At 51.4% G+C, this 18,405-nt stretch overlaps 1 protein-coding gene across 2 annotated transcripts in view; it reads right to left on the bottom strand.

Moving 5' to 3' along the window:
* The window catches only part of ATP9A (ATPase phospholipid transporting 9A), a 132,282-nt gene that overhangs the window by 4,504 nt on the left and 109,373 nt on the right, over positions 1-18,405 (bottom strand). For both annotated transcript variants that reach the window (XM_077873593.1, XM_077873595.1), the window contains exons 17-27: positions 17,848-17,931; positions 16,302-16,472; positions 13,925-14,023; positions 11,251-11,340; positions 11,001-11,145; positions 10,169-10,233; positions 8,702-8,857; positions 5,323-5,387; positions 3,788-3,896; positions 2,902-2,959; positions 804-1,007 (exon numbers count right to left, since the gene is read on the bottom strand). In XM_077873593.1, the coding sequence (XP_077729719.1) occupies positions 804-1,007; positions 2,902-2,959; positions 3,788-3,896; positions 5,323-5,387; positions 8,702-8,857; positions 10,169-10,233; positions 11,001-11,145; positions 11,251-11,340; positions 13,925-14,023; positions 16,302-16,472; positions 17,848-17,931 (1,246 nt within the window). The remainder of the gene's footprint in view (positions 1-803; positions 1,008-2,901; positions 2,960-3,787; positions 3,897-5,322; positions 5,388-8,701; positions 8,858-10,168; positions 10,234-11,000; positions 11,146-11,250; positions 11,341-13,924; positions 14,024-16,301; positions 16,473-17,847; positions 17,932-18,405) is intronic.

Genomic DNA, 18,405 nt, shown 5'->3' on the forward strand with positions numbered 1-18,405 from the left:
ACACCAGGGGAAGAAAACCATGGACGCAAACGATTCCTACAGGTGTGTGTGATCCAGATGCTGACGGCTGGGGCTTTTCTTTGTACACCCCACCCCCCCTCAGCCGCCTGAGAGCAGAAAGCACTCCAACCCCCAAAACAGTTTCCCTTTCCCTCCGGGATGGTCACCAAAGCCCCTACGGGGTCGGGTCTAAAGACGGTGCTAAGCAGGAAACGGGGGTGGCCCTGGGTGGGGGCTTCAGAAGCAGCCTTCTGCTGCAGGACAGCAAGCCCGCAGTCCAGAGGGTTCCTCAAGAGCACAGCACGTGGTCCTCTGCAGTAGCAGAGCATGAGATGGGGAGCGGGCGGCTGGCCCGGTCCCACTAAGAGCCCACCCGGCCTGTGGCAGCTTCCCGGGGGCAGGGCCTACCACCCCCAGCCACTGAGCACACAGCAGGTGCTCACGAAACCCATTCTGACTCTCGGGACAAGTGTGAACCTGCTCCAAGACTTCAGATCTCACAGGATGTTCCTTTTACCTTTACCAAAACTTCAAGGAACATTTGATGATCAATAAAGAGGAGTGATGAGAGATGCTTTCAGGGTAAGGTGGAGTTTTTCAACCTAATGAGAAGGACAAATCCTGCAGGCCTATCGTTCATTCATGAACAAAACCTGGACATGACCTCTCCAGAGGCCCCCAGAGCCCGGCGCAGTGACCAGCTCCCTGGAGAAACCCACCGGGTCTTTGTTGAATGGAATGGACTCCCTCTAAGCCAGTTAACACGGCGTTAGCTGCAGGGGGGGAGGGGGGAGGGGTCTTACCGATGAATTCATGTAGGAACACCAGGGAGGCGATGTAGCAGGCCAGACTGAGCAACTCGGCCACCGTCATGAGCCAGTGCCATGTCTGGATGGTCAGGGCCACCATCAGCAGCTCCGTGAGGATCAGCGACGTGAAGGAGATCGCCACGATGTGCACGAACTCGGACTCAAACAGCAGCAAGGCCCCATACATGATGGTGCTCCCTGGGAAGGCAGAGGAAGCTGACATCCCACATGGCCCCACAAGGGCCCCACACGGTCCCACACGATCCCACACGGCTCTGCCTGCCCGGAGCTGCTGCCCTCCACACTCCCCACCTGGGGCTCCTGGGGCTCACTCCCAGGAGGGGCTCCTTTTTGTGTATTTTCAATTTAGGCATGAAAGATGGCACTTGCTATAAATGAGGTTGATGAGTGGTTAGCTTTATGGAGGTTTTAAACAGGTATCCCATTCTAGTTTCCTATTTTCGTTTTGGACCTTATAGAATAAGGAGTCTATAATTGCAGAGAAGAGAAGAGAAAGAGGGGGGGAGAGAGAGAGGAAGAGAGAGAGAGGGACGAGGAGGGGGATGGAGAGATGGGAAAAAAAGAGGCTGCAGAGAGTAACTCTGGAGTGGATGGAACAAGAAAGAGAAATTTAAACTTAAATCCATGATTTAAAACAGCAGAGGTCAGCAGTCACAGAAAGGTAAATACTGTGGACCTTCTACTTGTATGAGGAATCTAAAGTAGTCACATCCTAGAGGCAGAAAGGAACGAGGACAGAGTTTCAGCTTTGAAAGATGAAAACCTTCAGAGATCTTCTCTTACAACAGTGTAACGCTGTAAACTACAATGTGATTCACCACCGCGGATGCACTCGACGGTAGAGAACCATGACCTCAAGAAGAGTTAGGATTGTGCATCTTGGGTCACCCGTTTTTCTAACACCCACATACACACACACACACAAATGACAGCGGTAACAGAGAGACACTCAGAGCGTCACATACCCAGGCAAGAAAGGAAAGCGGAGGAGGGTACACATACATATTTTTCAAGCACAGCAGAAAGCAGACAGGCAGTGCTCACCCAGATCAAAACTACACACAGCACAAGAATACTATAGACGCTAAACCCCAAAACTCCTCGAGTCACTGCCCACTGCAATGGGGTTCGAGATGGGGGGTGAAATGGAGCTTCACTGTTCGTTCTTTACGAGCCTCTATACAGAAAAGATCGCTGCAAAAATCGACATGCATATATGACGCTTTGGTCCGCTTCTTAAAAATACACCCTCCTCGACCCGGGATTGAGTCCCACGTCAGGCTCCCTGCATGGAGCCTGCTTCTCCCTCTGCCTGTGTCTCTGCCTCTCTCTGTGTCTCTCATGAATAAATAAATAAAATCTTAAAAAAAAAAATACCCCCTCCTCAATTTTTTAAGGACAATTTAACCTCCTGCCTCGATGGTTTCTATACCTTCTGGTTACAGGTCCCCCCAGTGAGACCTCCCCAATACACAACATATATTTGTGAACCATGTTGGTCCCTGAGCAGACAGACATAGACAGGACATATTAGGACTACTGCACAGTTATGTGCACATTATAAAATATGCATAAAACTAGAAATAAGCGCCAACAGGGGTTTTGAAATTTCCTTCTCCTATACTTAAAAGTCATCTTACAAAGTCGCTGCAATCTGAGGGACCCTCCCTAGAGGCCCCTGAAGTAAATGCATTTTTCAAAAACTGTAACTTGGCCTCCAAAAAAGTATCAGACCATTCCAGAAAGCAACAAATGTTTTTTTTTTGTTGTTACAATGGTTTTTTTGGTTTTTTTTGTTTGTTTTTTGTTACAATGGTTTGCGTGTGTTGGCAGGTTTTGAACGGTATCCGTTATCTTTTTTTCTGACTTTTTCTCACGAAGCAGACAGTACCACCTCACAGATCTATCACGGTGCTGAACGTTCCAGTTCCTCAGGACATGCCGAGCACCTCCCTGGGGTGCATGGTCCTGCCCCCTAACCAAAGTTCAGGGTTCCAGCTGGAGCTTCTTCATGCTGTACAGACAAAAGAAAGGCTTAGCACGAGGTAACAGGTGGTCTCCCTTTCCTTACCTTGATAGATGCTAATCAGAACCCATATTAGGAAGGTCTTGTAGGACAATGGTCTTCCCTAAGTGAGAAAGAGAGACACAGCAGGTTATGGCGCTTGGTTTGCCCAGTGTGTCAGCTGCCCCATGCATCTCCTCCACTAAAGAGGCAACCTGCCTGTTTTCATCAAAAGAAGTGTCTTGCACATATCTGAACAAGTTAGAGAAATCACATTTTTTTAAGGAGAACTGGTATTCAGTGGAAATAAATCTGCTCTTCAGTAAAATTCCTTGAGGACAAATAAATCATATGCACACACACACACACCACACACATACAACACAAACAGCACAAACAGCACACACTCCCTACACACCCACACACCCACACACACTTTTCAGAAGCAAACACAAGAACGTTTCCAAGAGCAGACACAAGCTGCAGGATGGAACAGTCAGCGGCTTTTTTTTTTTTAAGTTGTTAGTTGCCTCGTTTTCAGTTTACATATTACTGTACTGTTTAACATTCTTTACAAGTGCGTATGCTACTTTTTTAAGAAAAAAAAAAAATCCCACGCCTTCCTCTAAGCAGTCACCAGTTCAAATCAATGTGTTCAAATATGGAGGGTTTGTGTGAATTAAGTTAAAAGTAGGGAGAGAGGGGGCAGCCCATATGGCCCAGCAGTTTGGCGCTGCCTTTAGCCCGGGGCATGATCCCAGAGTCCCAGGATCGAGTCCCATGTCAGGCTCCCTGCATGGAGCCTGCTTCTCCCTCTGCCTGTGTCTCTGCCTCTCTCTTTCTCTGTGTCTGTCACGAATAAATAAACAAAATCTTAAAAAAAAAAAAGTAGGGAGAGAGAGAGGAGAAAAGGGAGGAAGGAAAGAAGGAGGGAAGGAAGAGTCCAGCGAACCTTGAGGAGATCTTTGTAGAGCTCAGGATACAGCATGGCAACTTCCGACTTGACATCTTTGTCCAGGACCAGGGAAAACACAGGAAACATGGTGTAAATGGTGGAGTACCTGGGGGTGGGGGCAGAAATCACCACAGGTGAGACCCAGCCAAAGGAAAGTGAGCAATTTGTTTCTCCAGCCTCTGGAGCCCAATTCCCACCCATTCATTCAACAACCATCCACTGCCCATTCTGTGCCCGGGCTACTTTTACGCACTGGAGAATCAGAAACAACTGCCCTCGGAGAGCCTTCATGCTAGTCAGTGAGTCAACAAAGTCGATAAACTACACTGTGTGTTGCAGGTGAGTGCTAAGAAGAAAACTCTAATGGGGAAGAGGGAGAGAGTCATGGGGGTGGTGTGATTTTAGAGAGGGTGCCCAAAGGATGTGACATTTGAGTAAACACCTGTAAAAGGTGAGAGGTAGTCATGCGCAAATGGAGGGAAGAGCATCCCAGGCAGAGAGAGCAGCACGTGCAAAGGCCCAGAGGCGAGTGTGTGTCTTGTTCGAAGAACAGCAAGGCAGCCAGCGCAGCTGGAGCTGAGTGATGAGGGGAGACCGCAAGTAGAGGGACGAGGGATCCAGTCACAGGAGGCCACGTGGAGCAAAGCTCCGGGAGCCCCCATGCTTACACTCTGGCATGTCCTTTCATCCTTCTGGGACCTGACAAAAGACTGTCTGCTTTCCACATGAGAAGCCAGCAGAATTCCACTGCCTACTCTCAGACTGAACTGGTCAATATAAAAAGGAGGAAGGTGTCCTTCCTATGACTCTCCCCTGGGGCCAGCCAGCCTTTCTGTGCTTCCCACCTGTTCACGACCAGGAGTGCGCCCTACATGCGTCTCTCTCTAGGGCACATGGTAATCAAACTCCACCTACCTGGGTCATTCACAGACTGAGCACTTTCTCTGAAGGATCAAAAGGAACGTCATGAATTCCAAGTCAGGAATGGGGATGGGTCTGATGGCAGCAAACGTCCAGGTGACACTTTAAATGCTACTCTAACAAGTCAGTGGCACGCAGCCATAAAACTCTGTTGGGTGCGTCCCCCGAGACATCAAGGCTCTGGCCTGCCTTAGAAACTGAGACCAGGCAGCAGAACCTTCTACTAGGGTCCATGGCAGGGATGGTACTTTCCAGAGCTCCTCTTTCACTTTTTCTAAGACCACAGTGAAATCACTGAGTCTGTGAACCTTTGCTCTGGCTTTGGTTGCCCATCACCAGTCGGCTCAGACTCTCACGGGCAAGCATTTTTCCATTCCCAGGTACACACGGCCAAGTGCTCTGAACCACAAACATATCGGACTCCACTTCCTCAATCTGGTTACAGGCTTGCCAGCTCAAAAACTGATGAATTCAAGAAGGTTCTAAACTGCACTGCTGGCAACTTGGTGACTAAACGGTCTAGACACCACGTCTCTTCTCTCATCTGTGGCATTTTAGGGAGGTTTCACATTAAAAAAAAAAAAATTAATACCCTGCCTAGATTTCCTTACCCAATGATGAGGAATCCTTGATAGAGAGGAACGGAGGCAAAGTAAAACACGGAAGAAAAGACAGCCTGTGCCAATGAGAAAGGAGGATGTTACCAAAAATATTGACAAAATTCCTATGCGTATAGAATGAAATAACACCCAACATTTAACACGGCACAAATTTTACCAGCACAGTTGTGAGTGCTTTAAGTAAATCAGATCTTTTCACAATTACAATCACCTTATGAGGTAGGCACTGTTATCATCAACCCCTATTTACAGATGACAAGAGTAAGGCACAGAGAGGTGAAGTGACTTGCCCAAGACTACACAGCTCCTAAGTGACAGGAGCCAGGAGTCTTTCCTGGGGGGTTTCACTGCAGAGGCCACTCTCAGCCCCTCTGTAAACACTGACTTTAAGTAACTTTAACTTAAAGTTACACAGGCTGGACCCAGGAATCCTCTATGAGATCTCCATGAATCTCCAGAACCACCCATGAGATCAAGTCCTAATATCACCTGCATGCCACAGATGGGGAATCTGAGTAGGGGAACGGCACTGCGGGGCTCAAGCCCAGCTCTGTGTCCGGAACCCACACTCCTGACAGCTCCTGACAGCTCCTGACAGCCCACAGAGGCAGGCAACCGATAAACAAGTTGCGCAGATATGGACATGGACAGGGAAAGATACCCCCACCGTGAGGATGTACACCAGCTACCCCAGAGGTGGGACTGCAGAGAAGGCATCCCATTTCACAGGACACATTTTACTGTTTTTGGAAATTGTTATGATGAGACAAGAGCAATAAAGACACTTCCAGGGGCACCTGGGTGGTTCAGTGGGTGAAATGTCTGCCTTTGGCTCACATCATGACCCCTGGGTCCTGGGATCGATCTCTGCATCAGGCTCCCTGCTCCACAGGGAGTCTGCGTCTCCTCCTCCCTCTGCCTGCTGCTCCCCCTACTTGTGCTCTCTCTTTCAGAATAAATGAATAAAATCTTAAAAAAAAAAAAAGACACTTCCAAGCCCTTGCTGGAATGTCTACTTCCTGATTTGGAAAACAGTAGCTACTGGCAGGGAAAGACAGGCTGGGGAGATAAATCGGACAGAGATGCTGTTACTTCCTTCTCTGGGCATCTACAGGCTAATGGAAGAAAAGTGGCCTCAAAGCTAATTCCTAGTCACATAAAACCAAAAAGAGGCCAGAGGCAACTTGAGGCTTTTCAAAAGCTGAATACGAGTGCCTGAGCCAGCCTCATGATCAAAAGGGGTGTGTGGCCAGAGGCATCTACCCCAGCTGCCTGCTGTGGGTGTTCTCTGGGCACAGAGCTGGAAACCCAGGTGCCACGTGGGGCCGAGGTCCTGGGCGGCTGCAGCTGAGCCCTGGTCATACCTCAGAACTGGAAGGTGAAAGCCACCTTTCCAATGACTTTCCACCACGGCCAGGCTGCAGCCCAGAAAGGATACTTGTCAAGATGTCCAGAATCTGGTGTGTAGTTTTATACATCAACATCAAGAGCCTCCTTCCTGTAAAAGGGCTCAGCTGGCCCCAGAGCCTTCACCTTGGAGAGAACATTTTAGGGAAAATAAAACGCTATGGCCACGTCTATTAGAGACAAAGGTCAAGGTTCAGCTCTAACAGGGACTTGCCCTCAGCCGACCACTCTCAGCACAGTGGACAGGGCTGAAGGGCCTGCTTCTAAGGCTCAAACAACAATTGCCCACCCTGAAATTTTTTTCTAAATTGATGTTCAGAGTAACAACGTACAGGCAGTCGGCTCACCCAGCTCAGCCTTTGTGTGCATGCCCAGGGACAAGCTGACTGATCTCCCGGTGATTTAACCACAGCAACATCTAGCACAATTCATGAGCTAACATACAAGTACAGATGTGGTCTGATGAACTGTAACAGCTGTTTAGGTGTAGATCACATTGATAAAAAATCACTTTAAGGCTCCTAGGCTCACAAATGCACTAGATGTTGGAAACATAAAATCACCCACATCGGGCACGGATGAGGCCAGAAGAGCGGGAGGTCCCATGCACGTACAGCAGCACCAGCTGACTTATTCAGAAAGGCAGGATACCTTTTATGTCGTCATGGAGTGCCTTTTCCCACAGATTAAAATGTCACCTTACTGTATACATCACCCTGTTTTGTTCTTATTAATAGCGGTAAGGATGCCTTCGCACTTGATGCCTTAGAGAACCCTGCTTCTCAAAGTAGCCTTGTCTGAGAGGCAAGGCAGGTCTCGTCATCCCCATTGCATGGATGGAAGACTGAGGCCCAGAGGGGTAAAGTGACTTGCTCAAGCTCTCAGAGATGTTTGGTGATGTGGTCAGAAAGAGATATGGGTTCCAAGTCACATCATCCCTATGTTCTCACTACTTACTTGCGATATTTTCACCAAATGTCCATAGAGGGGAACCAGTCAATAGATTTTCAACAGCCAAGATGTGTTCCTTCCCACCCTCTGGCCTTCTTCCTCGTATACGCTTAATTGCTAAGCCCGATGACAGATGTTAAAGGAGTCGGTGAGAGAGAAGGTGGGGAAAATACTCTAGAATCCTTTTGTGAGAAGCAAGATGGGAGCAGGCTCTTACTCCTGAGAAGATGAATAATCGCAACAACCAAGCTCAACTCCCAGCCGGGGTGGCTGGAGGCTGAACTATGACATCGGTGAGACACCTCCGGGCCACGGGCTATGCTGTCCCACCTGAGAGCCCTTGCAAGTGGAGGCAGCACAGGCCTCCCTGTATCGAGGTTGAGGTCACTCGAGGAGGCACCATGAGGAGGAGCACAGGTCTGGGGTCCCTGCACTGATGCAGACCAAACCCCTGAGGGACACTGCACACATTTCTCACCCTCGCTGAACCTCAGACTCCCCATCTGTATAATGGACATGGTTCAGACTACTGTGAGGAGCACACAAGATGCTGTATTGTGAGCGCTAGCCTGGCGCCCAGGGTATATAGGAAGAGCTCAAGAAAAGCAAGTCCTTCTTCTTTTGTGGTTATTCTCTGTGGCCCTCATTTTCATTTGGAAAACTCAGGACCAGACTATTCACCCAGCCTTTAATTCTGCATTTCTCCCTCTGGAAAGCCAATCACAATGGCTCTGGGCATTTACCCCACACCTACTTCACGCCAAGCCCTCGAGACGCACCAGTGCTAATGCACACATCCACTCCCCACAGGAGGGACGGCCTGGAGGAAGGATCTTAGGCAATCTGAGGTCTATCAGCTGAACTGTGAGCAAGGCAGGGATTCAAACTGGTCAGGTGGGAAAATAAACAAACAACCTCCCGGGGTAGGGTAAAGGCCCCAAAGCACAGTCTGGTTTCAGGCTTTTTCCATGACAGCCATGTGCCCCAGGGCAGAGCACCACGGCCCACCCACCTGCATGGTGCTAATACAGAGGCTCCTGTGGATCACGAACTGGCTGAGGGCGGCTGACCGCTTGTAGCTGTTCCGGCCATGCACCATGAGTAGCCGGCCGAGGTGCTTGAACTGGGTGATGGAGAAGTCTGCAGCCAGGGAAGCCTGTTTTCCTTCCTAAAATCCGATAAAATTGGGCACCGTCAGAAGCACAAGAAGTCAGAGCAAGTGCATTTTTTTTTTAATTGAAAAAGCAAGATGCTGTAAGGAGATCTTTGGAAAACTTCTACGAAGGGCTTCTTTGGTTTCAAGCTGTACTCGGCTGGTGGTCCAAGCCTAAATTTGATTTAAAAGGTGGAATTTATTTAAATAAAAAACATTCTAAGTCATAGATAGTTGTAATTGGGAGGTCAAATGGATCTAGTATTAGGCCTTGGGGGGCAGGCCCACCCCATAATGTGTATCAGAAGCAAAGAATCATCAGAGATAGGCACTTGACAATACTCAGTTCCTTTAAGTGAAATGTAAGGCTGGGGGAAGGGATGCTGAGGCTACCAACAATACCAAATGGAACGTTCTTGAACATAAGCTTTGCACATTTATAGAAGTGCATCCATTAGAATTCTCTAATTTTAAACGGTGTGTGATGGATGCCACTAATGGGGCAGATGGCATTAAAACAGTCCATTCCAGTAACATCTCAAAGTTCACTGAATTCTGTAACTTCAAATAATTGTCAACTGGATGAGAACCACAAAACCAGAAAGGGTGGAAAGAGAAACAAAAAAGTGTATGGATTCGCCCAATTCATGAAGGTATGGAACAAAACGCATAGGAGAGCATCTCCAGCTCTCCCTCGGAGCCTCGGTACCCTTGTTTTACACAAAGTTCTAGCAAACCTGGTAACCAACCTTCTTGCCTATTGCCATTTAGGGGTCACAAATTAGAACAGAGTAAATTCTAAGGCAAGCTCACAGGTGACAAGGACAGAAAGAGAAAAGCTGTTATAATACACCAACTTTAAGAAACTGCAGCTTTTCGTGAGGGGCAAAACGGTGCCACATTCTTCCCTAAACCCCAAGATATCAGCACATGATGTGATAACTGATGCTTTTATGGACACTGCGGCCGCCATGGAAAAGTGTGAAGTACATTCACAGTGCCCTAACAATGTAGCAAAACACTCTTTTTCTTAATTTAAGTCTTGGCACGTGAAAAATCAGCACTTGTCATCTGTAGACGATGTAGAGTGATGTAGATCTCTGATTCCCGTGTAACAAAACCAGGTGATCATGCTTTTTGGTTCCTTAGGCTTCCTCATGCTAATCTAAATCCTCAGAAGCATGAAAGCTGTTTTGAGGGGAAATGCAGCTCCAGCTCGTGGAGCAGAGCAGCTCCCAGCCCAGCACGACCACCTGACGCCCTTGCCCCGACCAACCGCTCCCGCTCGGCAGCGAGCAGCCCCCCATGCCCTGCACCCGCACTCACCTTCCCCTCGACACCCACGCCGCAGTCGGATTCCTGAATCATACTGACGTCATTGCCTCCATCACCTGTGGGTCACACGGACCAGAGAGGAAAGTCAGGAAATTGGGGAGAGGCGAGAAACAGGACCCCCACATTTCATTCTTACTTCGGACAATCATGCACGTTTTGCCTTTCCCTGGGTGCTTGCTTACTAAGAGCCTTTTCTGCCCTGCTCCATTTAATCACTCCCACACCCCACAGTATCAGCTTCCTGTCTCACAGAGCAGCTGAGCGTCAGAGGGACAGCAGGTGACCGACGAGAGCCCCAGCCACGGCGTGGTGGCAGGTGTTTACAACGCCACACTGGGGCCTGTGAGGTGCGGGGAGAAGCATCCCCCCAGCAGCAGAGACGGACACCACACTCCTGAGCCTCTACGTGCCCTGCGGCCAGCACTTTTTAAATCTACCCCTTTTCCATCCTCATGAGCACCATGCGAGTGCTGGTTACCCCACTGTGCCAACGGGCAGATGGAAGCTGGGCCGGGCCCCCGGGGAGTGGAACCAGCACTGGTGGGAACCCAGCCCCAGCACCGCAGCCTGTGGTCTGCAGCCCTCTGTGCGCTGCTCCCTGCGTCACTAGCAAAGGAAGGGCAAGTTAAGGAGAAGAGCCCTAGAGCGTCCTTATCTACTCTCACTCAAAGGGAAATACTAAAAATAAGAATAATTATAGAGCCAGAGTCTGTTGGGGGAAAGTGTCACGACCTGAGTGAAGTGGCCCGGGGGGTCTGAGGCAGACGGCAGTGGAAGCCATCCCCTGACTTACAGAAATGAATCCGCCCGGGCAGCCGCCTACCTACGGCACAGGTGAGCTTCCCGGTGCGTTCCTGCAGCAGGCGCACGATCTGGGCCTTCTGGGTGGGGGTGCAGCGGCAGCAGACCACGGCCGGGCACTGGCAGGCCAGCTCCATGAACTCGTACTCGTAGTACTTGAGGCAAACCTGGGGGCGGGGGGGCAGGGGGGCAGGTGGTGGTCACTGCCCCCACCGAGCAGGGAGGGGCACGCACTTCCGGGAGGAGCCGGCTGGCGGGGTCCCTGCACCCACCTCCAGGGAGTCTCCCGAGATGACCAGGGCACAGTCGTGCTTCCTGCGGAAAGCGTTCAGCTCGAGGTGGGCCTCGCTGCGGTTGGTCACCTGGAAGGGAACAGAGGGGTGGAGGAGGCTCTGCTCTCCGGAGACAGGAGAACAACAAACAGTGGCTTCCTGAAGCCGGTGGGAGGACAATGGCCACCCCGGCCGAGGACCCCCGCCCCTCCCCTGCCGCCGGACCGAGAGCCAAATTCAACCGTGTCTGTTATGATTCTGTGGGAATGGGGAGAGCCTGTACACCAGCTGTCACCCCGCACTTCCCCCGGGACGGCTGCAACCCATGTAACCGAAGAGCCAACAGTGATTGCGCCTGACCACGTGCAAGGTGCTCCCCATGGATGTCCCCCGTGTGCTTGTCACACGGCCCTATGAGGTGCACAGTCACGGCTGCACTGGGCACACACGGAAAGGACGGCACGGCGAGCCTGCCCGGAGTACGACATCTGGAAGGCTGGGAGGCAGGCGTCAGAAACCGGGTGTCCAGCGGGGTGCCCGACCTTTGTGTGACAGGCCAGGCGCCGTGACCTTACAGCTCTTGTCCAACTACTGAGCTCTGCCGTTGTAGCGCCAGAGCAGCCACAGGCAGTAGGCAAGCAAGTGGGTGCATCTGTGTTTAAATAAAACCTTATTTGCAGGGGTGCCTGGGTGGCTCTGTCGGTTAAGCGTCTGCCTTTGGTTCAGGTCATGATCCCGGGGGTCGGTCGGGGGGGGGGGGGGGGCCCTGGGTGCTCAGCAGGGAGTCTGCTTCGCCCTCTGCCCCTCCCCCTACTTGTGCTTTCTCTTTCTCTCTCAAATAAATAAAATCTTTCAAAAAATAAAATGAAATTTTATTTCAGGTGGCCACATGGACTGTCATTTGCAACCCCTAATATACAGAATGTGGAGAATATGGAATATACGACATACAGCCCATTTCTCGTTATTTTCAATGGTTACGCTATATTAATAAGAGTCACTATGAACACTGACTTAGTAAATAAGGAACCATTCATTGCTTTGAGGGGAGATATGGGCCAGGCTTCTGTGAGTCTTTGGCCACAATATTTTTGTCCATCGATACCTTGTCATATATGTGTTTCTGTTTAGACACATCTTTATATATCTATATATATAAGATTTTATTTAGGGAGAGAGAGAAACCATGAGCGGGGGAGAGGCAGAGGGAGAGAGAGAATCGTAAGCAGGCTTCACACTCAGCACAGAGCCTGACTTGGGGCTGGATCTCACCACCCTGAGATCACGACCTGAGCCAAAATCAATAGTCAGCTGCTTAACTGGCTGAGCCAGCCAGGTGCCCCTAAACACATCTTTTGAAATACATGCTGTTGGGCACCTGGGTGGTTCAGTGGCTGAGCGTCTGCCTTTGGCTCAGGTCATGATCCCGGGGTCCTGGGATCGAGTCCTGCATCGGGCTCCCCGCAGGGAGCCTGCTTCTCCCTCTATGTTATGTCTCTGCTTCTCTCTGTGTGTCTCTCATGGATAAGTAAATAAAATCTTTAAAAAAAAAAAAAAAGAAATACATATTGTTGATTCATTAACACTGAACTCATAACCAAAAGCACTAGAACTCCTGCCTGAAGGAAACTCATCCAACACATGAACTTTCTCTGTAAGTCGCATCGTACCTTCCTGTACTTAGGGACACCACTCCAGCAGTGTGCTGGGAGGGGGGGGATGTGAAACAGTGAAATCACTGACAGCACAAAAATGCAAAAAAAAAAAAAAAAAAAAGTGGCACTAGGTCAATCTTAAACTACTGTGCTTGCGTGTAGTACAAAAGCAGAGAAGGCAGGGAATCGCCTTGTTTGACCCCAGCTGGGAATGTGCGCATCAGGCAACGACGATTTCTCACTGCTCTGCACATGTCCACGGAGGACTCTGAAAGTGCCCTGAGGACTGATTTTTGGGTTTCGAACACATTTTAGCAAGTAAGTGCATTTGCAAATCTGGAATCCGTGTATAATGAAGACTAAATGTATCCGCCTCGACACAAAGCTGTGCCGTTCCCAAAACTGCCGCTCTCCTGAAGGCTGTGTGTGCTGTGGACCAAAGGCAGGGGGGTCAAGGGGAAACTCCCGGAACAGGCAGAGAGCCCCTCTGGTTGTTGGTGTGAGCACTCCGATTTCAGGAGCAGGGCTGCTATGTCCCACCCAGAGGGGACCTCCCACCCCTCACCTCCCAGGACCCCAGGACCATGACCTGAGCTGAAGGCAGACACCTCACCGACTGAGCCTCCCAGGCACCCCTGGAATTTACTCCTTATCCAAGGACCTGATCTTCAAGGGTCCAGAGGAATCTGGACTCCTATGCACAATTTCACATGGACAGGTTTATCTGCATCGTTCCTCCCGAATGTGCCTTGTGCCAGCTTCTCCGAGGGACCATGAGCCCCAGCAGGTTAAGCACACAGGGCCGTAACGAGGCGCTTCTGAACCAGCACCAGAAGGAAGCCCACAGCCTCACTGGGGCCACACAGCAGTTCCCCCCAAGCCAATGCTCTGAGTTCCCTGACCCTGGGTGGTTAACACGCTCCTCCCTCCCCTCTGTAGGGGTCCCCAATCAGGTCCTGAGGTTACAGGGCAAACTGCAGCATCGGCCCTACAAGGCCCCAGTGCGGAGGACACGTTACCAGCCGAAAAACGTGGATGTCTTGGTTTCTGGTCACCAGATGTGCATTCTTCGCAGTGCATGTAGCTGTCTCCAGCTTGTCCCCTGTCAGCATCCAAACCTGCAATCACAGCAGAAAGGAGCCCCGCTCTGTCCGTGGGGAAGGCCAGCCTGCAACCTGTGTCAGGTCAGTTTCCAAGAACATTGAGCTAACCCTCATTTATTCCATTTACCTCGAGACTCATGGTGTCCCCAACACACCCCAGGAATACCCCACTCTGAGGGCTTCAGGACCCCAAGGAACCCCTGCTGGTGGCAGCGGAAGCTGGTGCAACACTTTTACAAAAGCATTTGGCCACACACTTCAACAGACATCATGAAGCACAACCTCTGACCTCATCATCCCTCTTCTGGAAATTTTTCTTAAAGCAATAAATAATTTCAAAGAAGGGGATGGCCGTATGGGTGAAGGGTCACTTCCATGTCCTGCAGGAAACACTGATTTGTCACGTTACCTACAGTCTATGTGGTGGGTTAAGCCAACAGTGAATGTGCCAAGCTCCTCCGTACCTCCTAACAGGTCATTCTGCATGTCACTGTCGCGGGCTCAGAGAGGGCAGGTGACTTGCCCCAGAGCCACACAGCTAGCTCCTATCCCAGACAGACCCAGAATCCAGGTCTTCAGAGTCCAAACTCTGGAACGTGCTTCCAGCTCCGCTCGTTTACCGGCTACCCCTTTGCTGTCCCTACCCACAGCGGGGAAGGACGCAGGCTGAGTCACCGGACAAAGGACGTGCTGGCAGTGGGGGAGGGACAGGAAAGCGAGCGGCGATGGCTTCCCGAGAGTTCGCAGCGCCAGGCACCCATCAAGTGCTGTCCACGTTCAGCGTGTTTGACCTTCACAGTAACTTTGTGAGGCAGGAAACGGAGCCCTGAGAAGTCAAGCCACTTGCCAAGGACCACCCCAGGCAGTGGGACAGCCATGACGCAGGCCCTGGGCCCTCTGGGGGGCCCTTGCCTCTGGGCTGCACCCTGAAGGGCATCAGCCTCTTCTCTCTACCTCCCATCTGGCCGTAAAAAAAATATTATTTTAAGAGATCCCAGTCCGGTGCCAGTTTTCAGGGTTTGTTGTAGGAGAGCAAATTGGGAAAGGAGCAAGGAGGCTCTAACTCTAGAAAACCATGGCAAGTCACCAGCGCACCATGTGACTAGTGCCCCACGTCGGGACAACAGGGGGCACCGCAGGTGGGCGCCCAGACCTGAGCCCCAGGCCCGGAGGCACACTGCCCACCTTGCTCGGCCTCGGCTGCTGCGTCGGCTTAGGGGCTGGAGCAGAAATCTTCCAGGTTCCAGCAGCGTCCCGCCTGTGAAGGGGCTGTGCTGGGCTGACCTCCAGACTCCCCTGGCCCCTTGCCCCCACACCCCCTTCTCCCTCCTGTCTGACCAGGGAAACCAGAAACAGAAGTCCCGTCTGCACGCTTGGGAATAAAACACCCCGCCTTTTGGAGAGAACAGCTTTGAGGAGCAGCTCAGGGTGGAGCCAGGAGCAGAGACCCGAATGCCAAAACCTGGGACACCGGAGGTCTACAGAAGTTGCCAGCGACAAATCTAAGTGCCACCGTGCGAGAGAAACAAGCCCCTCTGACCTCAGACCACTGCTCCAATAATGGGATCTTGCTGACGATCCCCTTGCAATGAACGAGGCCCGTGGGCCAAATCTGGTTTACAACGAAACGTAACAAAACGTGCCCCCCACGCGGGCGGGTCCCCCGTGGGCACGAACGCGGCCGGAGCTCATTTCCTACTGCAGCCCCGCTCGCTGGAGCCTGTGCCAACGACCGGCCCAAGGACGCAACGGGGAGCTGCTTGTGGGTGGAGGCGGGTGGCAAAGACGCCGTCCAGGAGCTTCAAGCCAGTGGGTCGCTGATGCTCCGCTCAGGTCCTTTCAAATGCAGCGTGCTCCTCAGACGCCCTCTACTGGCCTCTCTGGACTAAATGCCTGGATTTTTTTTTTTTTTTTTTGGCCCCAAACGGTATCAATATGGCAGTTTGTTGGTGCAAGCAGTCAGTCCACTGGGTGGCCACTCATTCACCCAGACAACAGGCAGACGGCTGGCCGGCCGGTCACTCAACAAGAATGTGAAAGCCCCAAGCATGCTGGAGGGATGGGGGATGCAGGTGGGCCCACCTTCGTGGAGCCCAGTGCGGGGGACAGCAGTAAAAGCAAACACACGAGCCGTCTCCCAGAAGCCGGGCTGGACCAGCGGGAGTGACGCCGTGGCCCATCTGAGCCAGGGCTGTGGGTTGCCGTCCGTGCCCTCCTGGCTCCATTACCTCTCCCTCCCATCCCCCTCACTAATATCCGCACTGAAGCCGGGTCCCAGGCAGCTTCACCCTACCTTGATGCCGGCATTCCTCAGGGTCTCGAGTGTGGGCCTCACGTCTGCCTGCAGCTGGTCCTCCACCCCCGTCAGGCACAGCAACTCCATCTCCATCTCCAGGCTCTCGATCACGGTGGCCACTTTGAGAGAGCGGTCGTGCACGCTCAGCTTGGCCTGGACATAGCGGGCCTGTGACACAGCAGGAGACAGAGCCGCTCTTTAGGGTGGGGAGGGGCCAGGCTGGTGGGTGTGGAGAGTAGAACACCATGCGGGGGACCCCAAAACGTGGGTGGACCTCAAAGGGATGCACTGAGACCTCCAGTGCCCTTCCAGGTACATCAGCCCACACTCGGATAGGCCCTAGTTTCCCCTCTCCTCTGTACTAACCTGCTGTGCAACTTCTAGCAAGTTGCTCAATTCATCTCAGACTCACCTGTTTTCATCCAGGAAGCAGCAATAACAGCCCCAACCTCTCTGGGCTGTTGCAACGATCGGTACAACTCAAGATCTCAAAAAAACCAGCAGGTTCTCCCCCACACAACATACACTTTGTGACCAGGAACCCCCGATCATCGGGTTTTCTGAAGACAAAGTCCCATCTCCAAAGGCCACTGACCCAGCCCTTCAGTTTAGCGACCCGACAGGGTTAGCAAAAACATGGAAGAAAATGAAAAATCCCCTGCTGGGTTGTTTCAAACACAAGCCTTTAAACTTGAAAGCACGGTAGGATTTATCAGAGCCAGAACTCTTGCTAATAAAACTTTACAAAGAACTCAGGCACAAAGAAGGAGCAGACTCAGACACAGCCCCTCTGGGTGGAGCAGGACAAGGACCCCAGAAGCCTGTCCCCAGCCACACCCTTCTCCCTTATAGTCATATCCCCATGCACATGCTGGGCTTTGTGCCAGGCCTGGGGATGCAAGGATGCTTCCCTTAAGAAACACACAATTTATAGGACAAGAGGACAATAAACCAGACATATTATGCTGGAACTCATGGCTGTGAAAGTCAACAATCTAGTTCAACACTTTTTACAACTTAGAGAAATGAGGGCTCCAAGGGGGTGATTCATTTCAAAATTTCCAGAGGGTATACTCTGTGTCAAGGACTATCCTATGTACTGAAATACAAGAGCAAACCAGACTGACTGGTCTCTGCTCTGGAAAAGATTTCATGTCGGGAAGGAGATACGAAGAAGAATGTTAGATATAAACATAGATACAAGGTCATCCTAGATCTGACTAGCACCAGTAAAGAAAGTGAGGTGGGTGACGGATGTGGTGAGCAGTGAGGTGGGAAGACTTCTCAGAGGCCGTGGCATTTGAACAGAGACTCAAAGGAAGCAAGGGAGCAGGCCACAGAGCTCTGTGTGGGAAGAGAGTTCCAGGCAGAGAGAAGAGCAAGTGCAAAGGCCCTGAGACATAAGTGAGCCTGGGGTGCTCAGAAAGGACATCAGCAGTATGGCTAGAGCAGCATGAGCTCTAGGGGGAGACGGGGAGGAGGTATGACAGGGGAGGTGACGGAGGGCTGCAAAAAGTAAGAGAAAGGTCTTAGGACCACTTACCTCAAAGTCTTGATACTGCTCCTCCGCTAGAGACTTCTTGGCCACCACAAGCACCCGCAGTCCTTCTCGGGCCATGTTTCCACACTGCAAAGCAGACCACAGTCAGTGGAGAGCCACACTGAGGGCTCCGCCTCTAAGCCCCTGACTCCCACTGAGGAGGGCTGGACGCTACAGTGGACAGGTCCCTACCAGGGCCACAGGGAAACTGGCAAGTCAGAACACGGCTTTCCCCTAAAGCAACCTTCCCTGAAGCAAAGCTTCTCAAGGGAGGCTGCAACACGGCAGGCCGCAGGCCAAACAGGACCTAGGTGTGGGTTTTCTTCCGTTGGCACGGTATAGGTCTCAAAATTTAAGTCAACATCGTAAGACTTCCCAGGTAAGTCTGGATCTCTGGCTTGTTAGAAAAACCCAACGTCTGACAAAACCACATTTGCTTTCCCAAATAACCACAACCGGTGATGGATGAAAAGCAGCTGCTTCTGTGTATTCCCAGAAAACAGTCGTCACGTGAAGGATATCCCAACACACAAAATGTGACCCTGTTAGAAAAACACATCC

The sequence above is a fragment of the Canis aureus genome, chromosome 26, assembly GCF_053574225.1.
Source record: "Canis aureus isolate CA01 chromosome 26, VMU_Caureus_v.1.0, whole genome shotgun sequence".
Taxonomy (NCBI): domain Eukaryota; kingdom Metazoa; phylum Chordata; class Mammalia; order Carnivora; family Canidae; genus Canis; species Canis aureus.